At 72.9% G+C, this 15,276-nt stretch overlaps 1 protein-coding gene across 1 annotated transcript in view; it reads left to right on the top strand.

Annotated features, from left to right (window-relative positions):
- The window catches only part of NEURL4 (neuralized E3 ubiquitin protein ligase 4), a 30,122-nt gene that overhangs the window by 11,452 nt on the left and 3,394 nt on the right, over positions 1-15,276 (top strand). The window contains exons 12-26 of the mRNA XM_064501155.1: positions 1,204-1,402; positions 2,476-2,552; positions 2,666-2,744; positions 3,741-3,910; positions 4,144-4,272; positions 5,254-5,399; positions 6,944-7,159; positions 7,860-7,958; positions 8,746-8,895; positions 9,768-9,926; positions 11,586-11,744; positions 12,901-13,080; positions 13,175-13,268; positions 14,389-14,496; positions 15,118-15,262. Coding sequence (XP_064357225.1) covers positions 1,204-1,402; positions 2,476-2,552; positions 2,666-2,744; positions 3,741-3,910; positions 4,144-4,272; positions 5,254-5,399; positions 6,944-7,159; positions 7,860-7,958; positions 8,746-8,895; positions 9,768-9,926; positions 11,586-11,744; positions 12,901-13,080; positions 13,175-13,268; positions 14,389-14,496; positions 15,118-15,262 — 2,110 coding nt within the window. The remainder of the gene's footprint in view (positions 1-1,203; positions 1,403-2,475; positions 2,553-2,665; positions 2,745-3,740; positions 3,911-4,143; positions 4,273-5,253; positions 5,400-6,943; positions 7,160-7,859; positions 7,959-8,745; positions 8,896-9,767; positions 9,927-11,585; positions 11,745-12,900; positions 13,081-13,174; positions 13,269-14,388; positions 14,497-15,117; positions 15,263-15,276) is intronic.

Genomic DNA, 15,276 nt, shown 5'->3' with positions numbered 1-15,276 from the left:
TTTGGGGGTCGTGGGGACGCCAAGGTGCAGGTTTGGGGGGACACAGGTGTCTTGGGGACACCAGGGAGCAGGTTCGGGGGGATTATGGGGGTCTTGGGGACATGAGGGTGCAGGTTTGGGGAGACACAGGTGTCTTTGGGACACCGGGGAGCAGGTTTGGGGGGACATGGGGGTCCTGGGGCCAACAGGCTGCAGGTTTGGGGGTCGTGGGGACGCCAAGGTGCAGGTTTGGGGGGACACAGGCATCTTGGGGACACCAAGGAGCAGGTTTGGGGGATTTTGGGGGTCGTGGGGACGCCAAGGTGCAGGTTTGGGGGGACACGGGCATCTTGGGGACACCAAGGAGCAGGTTTGGGGGACCTGGGGGTCCTGGGGCCACCAGGCTGCAGGTTTGGGGGGGACCTGGGGGTCCTGGGGCCATCAGGAGGCAGGTTTTGGGGACCAGGGTGCAGGTTTGGGGGTCTTGGGGGTCCTGGGGCCACCGGGAGGCAGGTTTGGGGGGGACATGGGGGTCCTGGGGCCATCAGGGGACAGGTTTGGGGATCTTGGGGGTCCTGGGGCCACCGGGAGGCAGGTTTAGGGGGGACCTGGGGGTCCTGGGGCCATCAGGGGACAGGTTTGGGAATCTTGGGGGTCCTGGGGACACCGAGGTGCAGGTTTGGGGGGGACCTGGGGGTCCTGGGGCCATCAGGGTGCAGGTTTGGGGATCTTGGGGGTCCTGGGGACACTGAGGTGCAGGTTTGGAGTGGGCCTGGGGGTCCTGGGGACACCGGGGTGCAGGTTTGGGGGTCTTGGGGGTCCTGGAGCCACCGGGAGGCAGGTTTGGGGGGGACATGGGGGTCCTGGGGCCATCAGGGGACAGGTTTGGGGATCTTGGGGGTCCTGGGGCCACCGGGAGGCAGGTTTGGGGATCTTGGGGGTCCTGGGGCCACCGGGAGGCAGGTTTGGGGGGGACCTGGGGGTCCTGGGGACACCGGGGTGCAGGTTTGGGGATCTTGGGGGTCCTGGGGACATGGGGAGGCAGGTTTGGGGGGGACCTGGGGGTCCTGGGGCCATCAGGAGGCAGGTTTGGGGATCTTGGGGGTCCTGGGGACATGGGGGGGCAGCTTTTGGGGACCCTCGGGGTCACGGGGGCTGGATTTGGGGGCGCGGGGCGGCTGCGGGGCCCTGACGTGTCCGTGCATCCGTGTGTCCGTCCGGCAGAGCTGGCGGCGCTGGGGGCCGAGGGCTCGGAGGGGGCGACGCCGGGGACGCCGGGGAGCCCGGCCCCGGGGGGGGCCCTCAGCGACCTGCGCTTCCACCAGCTGCACGGCACCAACGCCGTCATCACCAACGGCGGCCGCACCGCCCTGCGCCACAACTGCCGCTCCGAGTTCAACGACGCCATCGTCATCTCCAACCGGTCAGGGCCCCCCCGGGTCCCCCCCGGGTCCCCCAAAACCGCCCCGGGTCCGGCACCCCCCCGAAACCCGCCCCGAACCCGCCCCGGGTCCCCCCCGCCCTGCGCCACAACTGCCGCTCCGAGTTCAACGACGCCATCGTCATCTCCAACCGGTCAGGGCCCCCCCGGGTCCCCCCCGGGGTCCCCAAACCCCCCCGGGGTCCCCAAACCCGCCCCGAACCCGCCCCGGGTCCCCCCCGCCCTGCGCCACAACTGCCGCCCCGAGGTCAACGACGCCATCGTCATCTCCAACCGGTCAGGGCCCCCCCCGGGGTCCCCAAACCCCCCCGGGGTCCCCGAACCCGCCCCGAACCCGCCCCGGGTCCCCCCCGCCCTGCGCCACAACTGCCGCTCCGAGGTCAACGACGCCATCGTCATCTCCAACCGGTCAGGGCCCCCCCGGCCCCCCCCCGGGTCCCCCCCGGGGTCCCCAAACCCCCCCGGGGTCCCCAAACCTGCCCCGAACCCGCCCCGGGTCCCCCCCGCCCTGCGCCACAACTGCCGCCCCGAGGTCAATGCCGCCATCGTCATCTCCAACCGGTCAGGGCCCCCCTGGCCCCCCCCGGGGTCCGCAAAACCCCCCCAAGCCCCCAAACCTGCCCCAAACCCCCTCGATTCACCCCAAATCCTGCCTGGCCCCCCCCCCACTCAAGCCGCCCACAGGCCCTGCGCCCACCCCTGCTCCCCGTGTCCCCCATGGGTCCCCCCCACTTTGGGGGACCCCCCTGTGCCCCCCGGGACCCCCCTGTGTCCCCCCCTGGGGACCCTGTATCACCCTATGGGTCTCCTACACCTTGGGGGACCCCCCCACGCCCCCCAGGACCCCTCTGTGCCCCCCCCAGGGGCCACCCAGCCACCCCAGGGCCCGTGTCACCCTACGGGTCTCCCACACCATGAGGTCCCCTCTGCGCCCCCCAGGACCCCCCTGTCCCCCCCGGGGCTCTCTGCCCCCCCAGGGCCCCAGTGTTGCCCCATGGGCCCCCCCCGGCACCCCGGGGTGCCCCGGCCCGCCCCGACCCCCCCGCGTCCCCCAGGGCGCTGCGGGACGGGGAGCTCTTCGAGATCGTCATCCAGAAGATGGTGGATCGCTGGTCGGGCTCCATCGAGGCCGGTGAGCGGGGGACAGGGGACGCGTGGGGACAGCGGGGGGGCCCCATGTCACCGCTGCCCCTCGGGGGGGGGCGCTGGCCCCCGCGTCCCCCGCCAGCGCCGCTGTCCCCGCAGGTGTCACCGCCATCCGCCCCGAAGACCTGGAGTTCCCCAACACCATGACGGACATCGACTATGACACCTGGATGCTGAGGTGAGCGGGGGGCTGCGACTGTCCCCAAGGTCCCCCCAAGGGGCTGCAACTGTCCCCCAGGGGCTGCGACTGTCCCCGAGGTCCTCTGCGAGGCCACATCTGGTCCCCGAGGTCCCTGCGCGTCCCCAAGGGGCCCCGTCCGGTCCCCGGGGTGGCCATGGGCCCCTGAGGGGCTCTGTGGGGTCCCCAAGGTCGCTGTGGGGGTCCCTGAGGGGCCATGTCTGTCCCCAAGGGGGCCACATCTGTCCCTAAGGGGTCGTGTCTGTCCCCAAGGAACCCGCTCTGTCCCCAAGGGGCAGGATCCGACCCCGAGGGGTCCTGTCTGTCCCCAAGGGACCCCGTCTGTCCCCGAGGGGCCGCATCCGACCCCAAAGGGTCCCGTCTGTCCCCGAGGGACCCTGTCTGTCCTCAAGGGGCCAGATCCAACCCCCAGGGACCCTGTCTGTCCCCAAGGGGTCCTGCCCATTCCTGTGACACCCTGTCTGTCCCCCTGGGGACGTGTCTGCCCTTGGCGGGGGGGGGTGTCCCCATCTGCCATCGCGTCCCCATCTCCCACCGTGTCCCCATCTCCTGCAGCGTCCCCATCTCGCATCCCCGTCTTGCGTGGTGTCCCCGTCTTGCGTCCCCATCCCATGTCCCTGTCTTGTCTGGCGTCCCCATCTCGCATCCCTGTCTTGCGTGGCGTCCCCGTCCCGTGTCCCTGTCTTGTGTCCCCATTTCAAGTCCCCATCCCGTGCAGCATCCCCATCTCATGTCCCCATCCTACGTCCTCGTGCCGTGCGGTGTCCCCATCCCATGTCCCCATCTTGTGTCCCCGTCTTGCATGGTGTCCCTGTCCCGTGTCCCCATCTCGCATCCCCGTGTCGCATCCCTGCGTTGCGTCCCCGTCCCGTGCGGCGTCCCTGTCTCGTGACCCTGTCTCGCGTCCCCGTCCCGCGCGGTGTCCCCGTCCCGCGGGGCGTCCCGGTGTGACGCGGCGCCCCGCCGTCCCCGCAGCGGCACGGCCATCATGCAGGACGGCAACACCATGCGCAACAACTACGGCTGCGACCTGGACGCGCTGGGCACCGGCTCGCGCATCGGCATGCTGCGCACGGCGCAGGGCGACCTGCGCTACTTCATCGACGGCGCCGACCAGGGCGTCGCCTGCTCCGGCCTCCCCCCAGGCAAGGCTGGGGACACGGGGACACGGGGGGGACACGGGGACACCGGGGGGGACCCCGGGGGGGACGCGGGCTGGCGCATCGGCATGCTGCGCAGGGCGACCTGCGCTACGTCATCGATGGTGGCGTCACCCGCTCCGGCCTCCCCCCAGGCAAGGCGGGGACACGGGGGGGGGACATGGGGACAGCGGGGGGGACGCGGTGGCGGTGTCCTCACCCCCGCGGTGTCCCCGCAGAGGTGTACGCCGTGGTGGACCTGTACGGGCAGTGCGTGCAGGTGTCCATCACCGGCGCCACGGGCCCCGCCGACAACAGCCTGGCCGCCAGCAGCAGCACCGAGAAGTCCTGCGCGCTGCACTCGCCCGGTGCGGGGGGGCCGGGGGGGCGCGGGGGGGGCCTGGGCGATGGGGTGCCCCAGAGGTGGGTGCAATGGGGACGTGGGTGCCCCATAGCGGGGTGCAGCGAGGAGGGGGGGGGTCTGGGTGATGGGGTGCCCTGGAGTGGGGTGCAGTGGGGAGGGGGTGGGTTTGGGCAATGGGGTGCGATGGGGGGGGTCTGGGTGATGGGGTGCCCTAGAGCTGGGTGCAATGGGGACGTGGGTGCCCCATAGCAGGGTGCAGCGAGGAGGGGGGGTCTGGGTGATGGGATGGCCTGGAGTGGGGTGCAATGGGGGGGGTCTGGGTGATGGGGTGCCCCAGAGGTGGGTGCAATGAGGACGTGGGTGCCCCATAGCAGGGTGCAGCGAGGAGGGGGGGGGTCTGGGTGCTGGGATGGCCTGGAGTGGGGTGCAATGGGGGGGGTCTGGGTGATGGGGTGCCCCAGAGGTGGGTGCAATGGGGACGTGGGTGCCCCATAGCGGGGTGCAGCAAGGCGGGGGGGTCTGGGTGATGGGATGGCCTGGAGTGGGGTGCAGTGGGAGGGGGGTCTGGGTGATGGGGTGCCCTGGAGTGGGGTGCAGTGGGGAGGGGGTGGGTTTGGGCAATGGGGTGCGATGGGGGGGGTCTGGGTGATGGGGTGCCCCAGAGGTGGGTGCAATGAGGACGTGGGTGCCCCATAGCAGGGTGCAGCGAGGAGGGGGGGGGTCTGGGTGCTGGGATGGCCTGGAGTGGGGTGCGATGGGGGGGGTCTGGGCGATGGGGTGCCCCAGAGGTGGGTGCAATGGGGACGTGGGTGCCCCATAGCGGGGTGCAGCAAGGCGGGGGGGTCCGGGCGATGGGGCGCCCCACAGCAGGGCGCATCGGGGCCGAGGGGGCACCCGGGGCTCGGTGAGCCCGGCGTCGTGACGGTGCCCCTCCCCGGTGTGTCCCCCTTGTCCCCCCCGGTGTCCCCCCGGTGTCCCCCCGCAGTGCCCGGCGTGGCGCACCGCTTCCACGCCAGCTGCGGCAAGAACGTGGCGCTGGAGGCCGAGGGCTGCCGGGCCGCCCGCGTCGCCGGCTACTGCCACGGCCTCGTCTTCAGCCGCACCGAGCTGCGCCCCGACGAGGTCTTCGAGGTGAGGGGGCGGGGCCGGCGGGGGACACGCCCCCGGGGGGCGGGGCCGGCAGGGACACACCCCCCAGGGGGCGGGGCCACCCCCAGTGGGGGCTGTAGCCCAGCAGAGGCAGGACAGCCTGGGTGTGCTTCCCCAAGGGGGTGGGCCCAAGCATGTGACCACGCCCCCAATGGGTGGGGCTAATCAAAGCCACACCCCTGTTGGGTGTGTCAGCACAAGGGGTGGCTCAAGCCCCGCCCCCTCAGCAGCAGGCGGGGCTTGGGGCTGCCAGGTGCTGGGAGGGGGCTCTGGAAGCCCCGCCCACCCCCCTCAGCCCCGCCCACCCCCTGGTTTGGCCCCACCCCCTTATTTAACCCCCGCTTCCCCAGGCCGAGGTCATAGGGTGCCCCCCATGGTAGGAGGGGGCTGGATGAAGCCCCACCCCCCGGTCAAGCCCCTCCCCCTGGCCCTTCCTAAGCCCCACCCCCTGGTTTAGCCCCTCCCCCTGATTTAACCCTCCGCGCCTGGGCATATCCTGAACAGGTGCCTGGGGCGGGAGGGTGGAGCCAGGTGGAGCCCCGCCCCCTGGCTAAGCCCCACCCCTGAGTACACCCCATCTCCCCGGGCAAGCCCCGCCCCCTCACCAAGCCCCACCCCCTGACAGCTCTCAATGCGCAGGCTCATCATGACCGGGCACCTGGGGTGGGAGGGGGCAGGTGGAGCCCCGCCCCCTGGCCAAGCCCCGCCCCCGGCCAAGCCCCGCCCCCTGACAGCTCTCAATGCGCAGGCTCATCATGACCAGGCACCTGGGGTGGGAGGGGGCAGGTGGAGCCCCGCCCCCTGGCCAAACCCCGCCCCCGGCCAAGCCCCGCCCCCTGGCTAAGCCCCTCCCCCTGTTAACCCCCCGGTGCCCAGGTGCGCATCGAGGCGCTGGACGAGCGCTGGGCGGGCTCGGTGCGCCTGGGGCGGGGGGGGCAGGTGGAGCCCCGCCCCCTGTCCATGCCCCGCCCCCAGGCCAAGCCCCACCCCCCGGCCAAGCCCCGCCCCCTGGCTAAGCCCCTCCCCCTGTTAACCCCCCGGTGCCCAGGTGCGCATCGAGGCGCTGGACGAGCGCTGGGCGGGCTCGGTGCGCCTGGGGCGGGGGGGGCAGGTGGAGCCCCGCCCCCTGACCATGCCCCGCCCCCCGGCCAAGCCCCACCCCCGGCCAAGCCCCGCCCCCTGGCTAAGCCCCTCCCCCTGTTAACCCCCCGGTGCCCAGGTGCGCATCGAGGCGCTGGACGAGCGCTGGGCGGGCTCGGTGCGCCTGGGGCGGGGGGGGCAGGTGGAGCCCCGCCCCCTGACCATGCCCCGCCCCCCGGCCAAGCCCCGCCCCCTGGCTAAGCCCCACCCCCTGTTAACCCCCCGGTGCCCAGGTGCGCATCGAGGCGCTGGACGAGCGCTGGGCGGGCTCGGTGCGCCTGGGGCGGGGGGGGCAGGTGGAGCCCCGCCCCCCGGGCAAGCCCCGCCCCCGGCCAAGCCCCGCCCCCTGGCTAAGCCCCTCCCCCTGTTAACCCCCCGGTGCCCAGGTGCGCATCGAGGCGCTGGACGAGCGCTGGGCGGGCTCGGTGCGCCTGGGGCTGACGGCGCTGCCGCCGGGGCAGGGCCCCCCCGGCCCCCCCGCCCTGCCCGCCTCCCTGCTCGACCTGCCGGCCCGGCCCACCTGGGTGGTGGCGGGCGCCGAGGTGCGCCGCAACGGGGCCCTCGCCCGCCACAACTACGGCGTCTCCCTCGAGCGCCTCGCCGTGAGTCCCCGGGGGGGGTGGGGGGTCCCCGGGGGGGTCAGGGGGCTCCCTGGCTGGGTCAGGGGTCCCGGGGGGGGCAGGGGGTCCCCGCAGGGTCTCAGGGGTCCCTGGGGGGGTTCAGGGTGTCCCCAGAGGGTCTCAGGGGTCCCTGGGGGGGTTCAGGGTGTCCCCAGGAGGGTTGGGGGGCTCCCTGGGGCGTCTGGCTGATCTCCAAGGGGTCAGGGTGCTCCCTGGGGGGGTCTCGGGGGTCCCTGAAGGGGTCAGGGTGTCCCCGGGGGTCTCAGGAGTCCCTGGGTGAGTCTCGGGCATTCCTGGGGGGGTTCAAGGTGTCCATGGGGGGCCTTGGGGGTCCCTGGGGGGGGGGGTCTCAGAGGTCCCAGGGGGGTTCAGGGTGTCCCTGGGGCGTCTCAGGGGTCCCGGGGGGAGGTCAGGGTGTCCCCAGGGAGGTCTGGGAGCTTCCTGGGGGGTCTTGGGGGTCCCTGGGGGGGGTTCAGGGTGTCCGCAGAGGGGTCGGGGTGTCCCCAGGGAGCTCTGGGAGCTCCGGGGGGGTTCAGGGTGCTCCCTGGGGGTCTGGGTGCCCCCACGGGTGATCTGGGGGTCCATGGGGTGGGGTGGGGGTCCCAGGGGGATGTGGGGGTCCGTGGGGGGGTGCGGGGGTCCCGGGGGTGGGGTCGCCGCGGTGACGCGGGGGTCCCCGCAGGTGGGGAACCGGGTGGGGGTGAAGCGCTGCGCCGACGACTCCATGCACATCCTGGTCGACGGCGAGGACATGGGTGCTGCTGCCACCGGCGTCGCCAAGGTAGGCGGCCGCCCCCGCGTCACCCCCGCCTCACCCCCGCGTCACCCGCACTCTGGTGTCACCACGCGTGGAGAACAGCCGCCCCGTCACTTGCATGTCACCCGCATGTTACCCTCATGTCACCCGTGCTCCTGCGGCACCGCCCGCAGGGACAGCCGCCATGTCACCCGTGATGTCACCCATGCTCCGGCGTCACCGCTGGCGGGGGCAGGGACGGCTGTGATGTCACCGGTGCTCTGACCTCGTGGTTGGCGGGGAACGGGGTCGGCTGTGATGTCACCGGCCTCCCTGACCTCCTACCTGGGGTGGGAACGGCTGGGTGATGACATCAGTGAACTCGTTGATGTCGTATGTGGCTGGGAGGGGCCTGGTGATGATGTCACTGAGCTCTCTGACCTCACGCACCCCAGAGGAGGGGCCTGGTGATGATGTCACTGAGCTCACCGACCTCACGCACCCCAGAGGAGGGGCCTGGTGATGATGTCACTGAGCTCGCTGACCTCACACCCCAGAGGAGGGGCTTGGCGGCCATGACATCACCAGCCTCAACCCCCCCCTCCCAGCCCCTGGGGGTGGAGCCTGGTGGGGGCAGAGCCTAGCAGGGGGCGGGGCCCGGTGGGGGGGGCGGAGCCCGGTGGGGGCGTGGCCCGGCAGGGTAGCAGCCTGGCAGGGGGCAGAACCCGGTGGGGGTGGAGCCTAGTGGGGGTGGAGCCCGGAAGGGGGTGGAGCCAGGCAGGGGGCGTGGCCTGGGGGCGTGGCCCGGCGCTGACCCCGCCCCCCCCCGCAGAACGCCTTCGTGGCGCTGGACCTGTACGGGCGGGTGACGGCCGTCTCCATCGTCAGCGCCGCGGCGCAGGGTGACGCCGAGGGCCCCCCCGGCCCCCCGGCCTCCGCCGCCACCTCCGCCGCCGCCAGCGACGCCGAGGACGACGCCTCCGTGAGTGGGGCGGGGCGGGGGGGGCCGTGGGGCGGCTGCTGACCCCGTTGTGGGGCGGGGGGGGGCCGTGGGGCGGCTGCTGACCCCGTTGTGGGGCGGGGGGGGGCCGTGGGGCGGCTGCTGACCCCGTTGTGGGGTGGGGGGGGCTGTGGGGCGGCTGCTGACTCCGCCGTGGGGCGGGGGGGGGCCGTGGGGCGGCTGCTGACCCCGTTGTGGGGTGGGGGGGGGCCGTGGGGTGGCTGCTGACCCCGTTGTGGGGTGGGGGGGGCTGTGGGGCGGCTGCTGACCCCGTTGTGGGGTGGGGGGGGCTGTGGGGCAGCTGCTGACCCTATCATGGAGCAGGGAGAGGTGTGGGGCAGCCCTTGACCCCTCTCACGGGGCCATGGGGCAGCCCCTGAGCCCGCTGTGGGGCAGGGAGAGCTGTGGGGCAGCCCCCGAACCCCACATGGTGCTGTGGGGCAGCCACTGAGCCCGCTGTGGGGCAGGGACAGCTGTGGGGCAGCCCCCAAACCCCACATGGTGCTGTGGGGCAGCCCCTGACCCTCCTGTGGGGCAGGGAGAACCATGGGGCAGCCCCTGAGCCCCACATGGTGCTGTGGGGCAGCCCTTGACCCCCCTCACGGGGCCATGGAGCAGCCCCTGACCCTGTTGTGGGGCAGCGAGAGCCGTGGGGCAGCCCTTGAGCCCCCTCACAGGGCCGTGGGGCAGCCCCTAACCCCACTGTGGGGCAGCGAGAGCCATGGGGCAGCCCCTGAGCCCGCTGTGGAGCAGCCCCCGGCCCACCGTGGGTCAAGGAGAGCCGTGGGGCAGGGCGAGCCGTGGGGCAGGGCGGCGGCGCCGTGGGGCGGCCCTGAGCCCCGCGTGCCCCCCAGGGGGAGGCGAGCCCGGCGCCGGCACCGCCGACCTTCCTGGAGACGCACGGCAAGAACATCCTGCTGTCCAACGGCAACCGCACGGCCACCCGCGTCGCCAGCTACAACCAGGGGCTGGTGGTGGTGGGGCAGCCCCTGCCCCCCGGGCGCCTCTTCCAGGTACCGCCGCGCCGGGGGGGGGGCGGCCGTCACCCGCGCCGGGAGGGCTGTGATGCGGCTGCGGGGTGTCACCGGCGTGCGGGGGTGTCACCCGCGCCGGGCGGGCTGTGATGCGGCTGCGGGGTGTCACCGGCGTGCGGGGGTGTCACCCGCGCCGGGAGGGCTGTGACGCGGCTGCGGGGTGTCACTGGCGTGCGGGGGTGTCACCCGCGCCAGGCGGGCTGCGACGCGGCTCTGGGGTGTCACCGGCGTGCGGGGGTGTCACCCGCGCCGGGCGGGCTGCGACGCGGCTCCGGGGTGTCACCGGCGTGCGGGGGTGTCACCCGCGCCGGGAGGGCTGTGATGCGGCTGCGGGGTGTCACCGGCGTGCGGGGGTGTCACCCGCGCCGGGAGGGCTGTGATGCGGCTGCGGGGTGTCACCGGCGTGCGGGGGTGTCACCCGCACCGGGAGGGCTGTGATGCGGCTGCGGGGTGTCACCGGCGTGCGGGGGTGTCACCCGCACCGGGAGGGCTGTGATGCGGCTGCGGGGTGTCACCGGCGTGCGGGGGTGTCACCCGCGCCGGGCGGGCTGCGACGCGGCTCCGGGGTGTCACCGGCGTGCGGGGGTGTCACCCGCACCGGGAGGGCTGTGATGCGGCTCCGGGGTGTCACCGGCGTGCGGGGGTGTCACCCGTGCTGGGTGGGCTGCGATGCAGCTCCAGCGTGTCACCGGAGCGCAGGGACGTCACCCGCACCACAACGTGGCTCCGGGGTGTCACCGGGGTGCTGTGATGTCACCTGCAGCCGAGCGGGGCTGTGATGCAACTCAGTGATGTCAGCAGGGGGCTGTGATGTCACACGTGCACAGGCGGGGCTGCAGCTCCAGGGTGTCACTGGGGCACCAGGACGTCACCCGCACCCGAGAGGGGCTGTGACGTGTCTCTGGGGTGTCACTGGGGTGCTGTGACGTCTTGCACGCGACTCCGGGGTGTCACCGGGCACCGTGACATCGCCTGCGCCCGGGCGGGGCTTGTGATGCGGCTCCGTGATGTCACCGGGGTGCTGTGATGTCACTCACCCGGGTAGGGCTGCAATGTGGCTTTGTGATGTCACAGGAGCACTGTGATGTCCCGCACGTCTGGGCAGGGCCGTTACATGGCTCGGTGATGTCACAAGGGCACTGTGATGTCACACACAACGGGATGGGGCTGCGATGTGGCTCCATGATGTCACGGGGGTGCTGTGATGTCACACGCACATGGCCGGGGCTGCAACGCAGCTGGGTGATGTCACAGGAGTGCTGTGATGTCACATGCCCCGGCAGGGCCTGTACTTCAGCTGGGTGATGTAATGGGCCACGGTGATGTCACGTGCACCCAGGTGGCTCCTGCCCTGCAGCTAGGTGATGTCACAGGGGCACAGTGATGTCACGTGTGCCCAGACGGGTCCTGTGCAGCAGTGGGTGACGTCACTGGGCACGGTGACGTCACGGTGACGTCATGGTGACGTCGCGGTGACGCCCCCAGGTGCAGATCGACTGCCTGAACCCGCAGTGGAGCTCCTCGCTGGCGCTGGGCGTCACCGGGGCGGCCCCCGAGCGCGGCCGGCGGGCGGGGGGTGACATTGCCGGGCGCAGTGATGTCACCATGACGTCACCGTGACGTCACGGCGCCCCGCAGGTGCAGATCGACTGCCTGAACCCGCAGTGGAGCTCCTCGCTGGCGCTGGGCGTCACCGGGGCGGCCCCCGAGCGCCTGCCCTTCCCCGCCACCGCCGCCGCCCTCAAGCGCTCGGCCTGGCTGCTGCAGCGCCGCGCCGTCTTCCGCAACGCCGTCAAGGTACCGCCCGCGCCGCCCCCGGCAACCCCCGGCGCAACACCCCGTCACCCCGCAACGCATCCCCGTCACCCCCCAACACACCCCCCTCACTCCCCAACCTGCCCCCCCGGCACCCCCCAACACAACCCCTGTCACCCCCCAACGCAACCCCCCATCACCCCACAGTGTGGTCCTGGGACACCCCGAACGCACCCCCTGTCACCCCCCAATGCACCCCCGGGACCCCCCAAACACACCTCCTGTCACCCCCCAGTGCACCCCTGGGACCCCCCGAACACAATCCCTGTCACCCCCGAACGCAACCCCCGGGACCTCCAAACACACCCCCGTCACCACCAAAACACACCATGGACCCCCAAAACACCCAAGGGGGTCCCCGTGTCCCTTGGGTGTCCCCAAGGGCGTCCTTAGGTCCTTGGGATGCCCTTAGGATGGTTCCCATCTCCCTTGGGTGTCCCCAGAGTGTCCCCATGTCCCCAGGGGGGTCCCCACCTCCTCTGGGTGTCCCCAAGGTGGTGTTCAGGTCCCTGGGATGTCCCTAGGATGGTCCCCATCTCCTGGGGATGTCCCTAGCGGTGTCCCCATGTCCCCAGGGGGGTCCCCACCTCTCAGGGATGTTGCCGGGTGGGGTCCCCATGTCCCTCAGGTGTCCCCAGCGGTGTCCCCATGTCCCTGGGGGGTCCCCACCTCTCAGGGATGTCCCTGAGGGGGGTCCCCATGTCCCTTGGGTGCCTCAAGGTGGTCTTCAGGTCTCTGGGATGTCCCTAGGATGGTCCCCGTCTCCTAGAGGTGTCCCCAGGGGTGTCCCCATGTCCCCACGGGGTTCCCCGTGTCCCTCAAGTGTCCCCAAGGGGGTTGCCCCCTCCCAGGGGTGTCCCTGAGGAGGATTCCCATGTCTCTTAGGTGTCCCCAGGGGTGTCCCCATGTCCCCACGGGGGTCCCCGTGTCCCTCAAGTGTCCCCAAGGGGGTTGCCCCCTCCCAGGGGTGTCCCTGAGGAGGATTCCCATGTCTCTTAGGTGTCCCCAGGCAGGTCCCCATGTCCCCAGGCAGGTCCCCATCTCCCAGGAGTGTCCCCCAGAGGGTCCCCATGTCCCTTGGTGTCCCCAAAGGGGTTGCCACCCCCACCGAGCCCCCCCCCCCCCCCCCCCCCCCCAGATCTGTGACAACTACGGCCCCAACCTGGACACGGTGCCGGCGGGGACGGTGCTGGGGCTGCTGGTGGACGCCGCCGGCGGCCTCCACCTCTTCGTCAACGGCCTCGACCAGGGCGTGGCGGCGGGGGACGTCCCGGCCCCCTGCTACGTCCTGCTCGACCTCTACGGCCAGTGCGAGCAGGTGGGTGTCCCCCCGCGTGTCCCCCCCACCCCCGTGTCCCCCCCACCCCGCACCACCGCCGCTGAGCGCGCGGGGTCCTGTCACCCGGCCGCAGGTGACCATCGTCGCGGAGCCGGCGGCGCCCGGAGCGGGGGGCGGCGGGGACCCCCGTGCCCGGGGCGACGTGGAGAAGGCCGACGTGGTGGACGGTGAGTGGGGGGCGCCGGGGGGCCCTGGGGCTGGGGGGGTGGGTTGGGGGTCCCGGGGTCTCCCTGGATCTGTGGGGCTGGGTCGGGGGTCCTGGGGTGCTCTTGGATTTGTGGGTGTGGGTTGGGGGTCCCAGGTTCCCCCTGGATCTGTGGGGCTGGGTCAGGGGTCCTGGGGTCCTCCTGGATTTGTGGGTGTGGGTTGGGGGTCCCAGGGTCTCCCTGGATCTGTGGGGCTGGGTCGGGGGTCCTGGATTTGTGGGTGTGGGTTGGGGGTCCCAGGGTCTCCCTGGATCTGTGGGGCTGGGTCGGGGGTCCTGGGGTGCTCCTGGATTTGTGGGTGTGGGTTGGGGGTCCCAGGTTCCCCCTGGATCTGTGGGGCTGGGCTGGGGTCCCAGGACCCCCTGGATCTGTGGGGCTGGGGCCCAGGGGTCCTCCCAGACCTGTGGGGCTGGGGCGTTCAGGGTGTCCCCCAGTGTGGGGCTGGGTCGGGGGTCCTGGTGTCCCCTCGGATCTGTGGGGCTGGGTCGGGGGTCTTGGGGGTCCCCCCGGATCTGTGGGGGTGGGTTGGGGGTCTTGGGGTCCTCCCGGATCTGTGGGGCTGGGGGGTTCAGGGTGCCCCCAGTGTGGGGCCGGAGGGTCGTGGTGCCCTCTCGGATCTGTGGGGCTGGGTTGGGGGTCCCAGGGCCCCCCCAGGTCTGTGGGGCTGGGGGGGTTCAGGGTGTCCTCCAATCTGTGGGGCTGGGTCGGGGGTCCTGGGGTCCCCCCAGATCTGTGGGGCTGGGGGGAGTGTTCATAGAGGTCTCCCCTCAAAATCTGTGGGGCTGGGGGTGGGTCAGGGTGACCCCAATCTGTGGGGCTGGGGGGCTCCTGGTGTCCCCCCCCCCCAAAATCCGTGGGGCTGGAGGTCCCCGCGACCCCCATATCCATGGGGCTGGGGGGGATCCCCGTGCCCCCCCACCCACAGTGAGACCCCTGCTAGAGGAGGGGGGCGTGGCCAGGGCCAGATGAGCCCCCACCCCCTGGTGGGCGTGGCCAGGTGAGGCCACACCCCCAGTGGGCGTGTCCCGGTGAGGCCCCGCCCCCCGGTGGGCGTGTCCCATCTGGCCCCGCCCCCTCCCAGGGATCAAGGAGAGCGTGTGCTGGGCCCCCCCGCTGGACGCGGCCCCCCTGAAGCCCTGCGAGTACCAGGCCCTGTGCGGCCGCTTCAAGGACCTGCTGCTGCTGCCCGGTGCGTGCCGGACGCCTGGGCCCCGCGGGGGGGGGGGGGGCCGGACGCCTGGGCCCCTCGGAGGGGGCGGGGGGCGGACGCCTGGGCCCCTCGGGGGCAGAGGGGGCAAACCTGGATGCCTGGGTCCCTCCGGGTGTGCGGAGGGGTGCCCGGACGCCTGGGTCCCCAGGGAAGGGGGGGCACCCGGACACCTGGGTCCCTCAGGATGTGGGGAGGGGGCGCCCGGATGCCTGGGCCCCTCGGGGTGGGGGGGGGGCACCCAGACCCCTGGGTCCCCGGGGAGTGAGGTGGGGGGTCATCCGGACACCTGGGTCCCTTGGGGGAGGGGGGGCACCTGGATGCCTGGTCCCTCGGGTGGGGGCCCCGGACACCTGGGTCCCCCAGGGCTGGGGGACAGGGCGGGGGGAGTGGCCCGGAGGCCCAGGTCCCCAGGGGGTGGGAGACAAGGGGTGGGGGGTCCCCGGACACCTGGGCCCCCCGGATGCCTGGGCCCCCTGCATGTCTGGGTCCCCGGGGCTGGGGTTTGCCTGGACACCTGGGTCCCCGGGGGCTGGGGTTCCCCGGACGCCGGGGCCCCCGGACGCCTGGGCCCTGGCCGCGGGGCGCTGACGGCCGCGGCAGACGAGTACTTCGCGCCGGAGCCCAAGCGCAGCCTCTGCTTCTGCGAGTCCTGCCACAAGCTGCGGGGCGACGAGGGCGGCTTCCGGCGGGGGGAGGCACCGCGCGACGGCCCCCAGCCCGTCGGCTGGTGCCGCTTCAGCCTCCGGTGGGGCCCCGTGC

Source organism: Dromaius novaehollandiae, chromosome 32 (assembly GCF_036370855.1).
Source record: "Dromaius novaehollandiae isolate bDroNov1 chromosome 32, bDroNov1.hap1, whole genome shotgun sequence".
NCBI classification, from domain to species: Eukaryota; Metazoa; Chordata; class Aves; order Casuariiformes; family Dromaiidae; genus Dromaius; species Dromaius novaehollandiae.
Note: the sequence above shows the minus strand (reverse complement) of the source record. Positions and strands in the feature narration are given on the sequence as shown.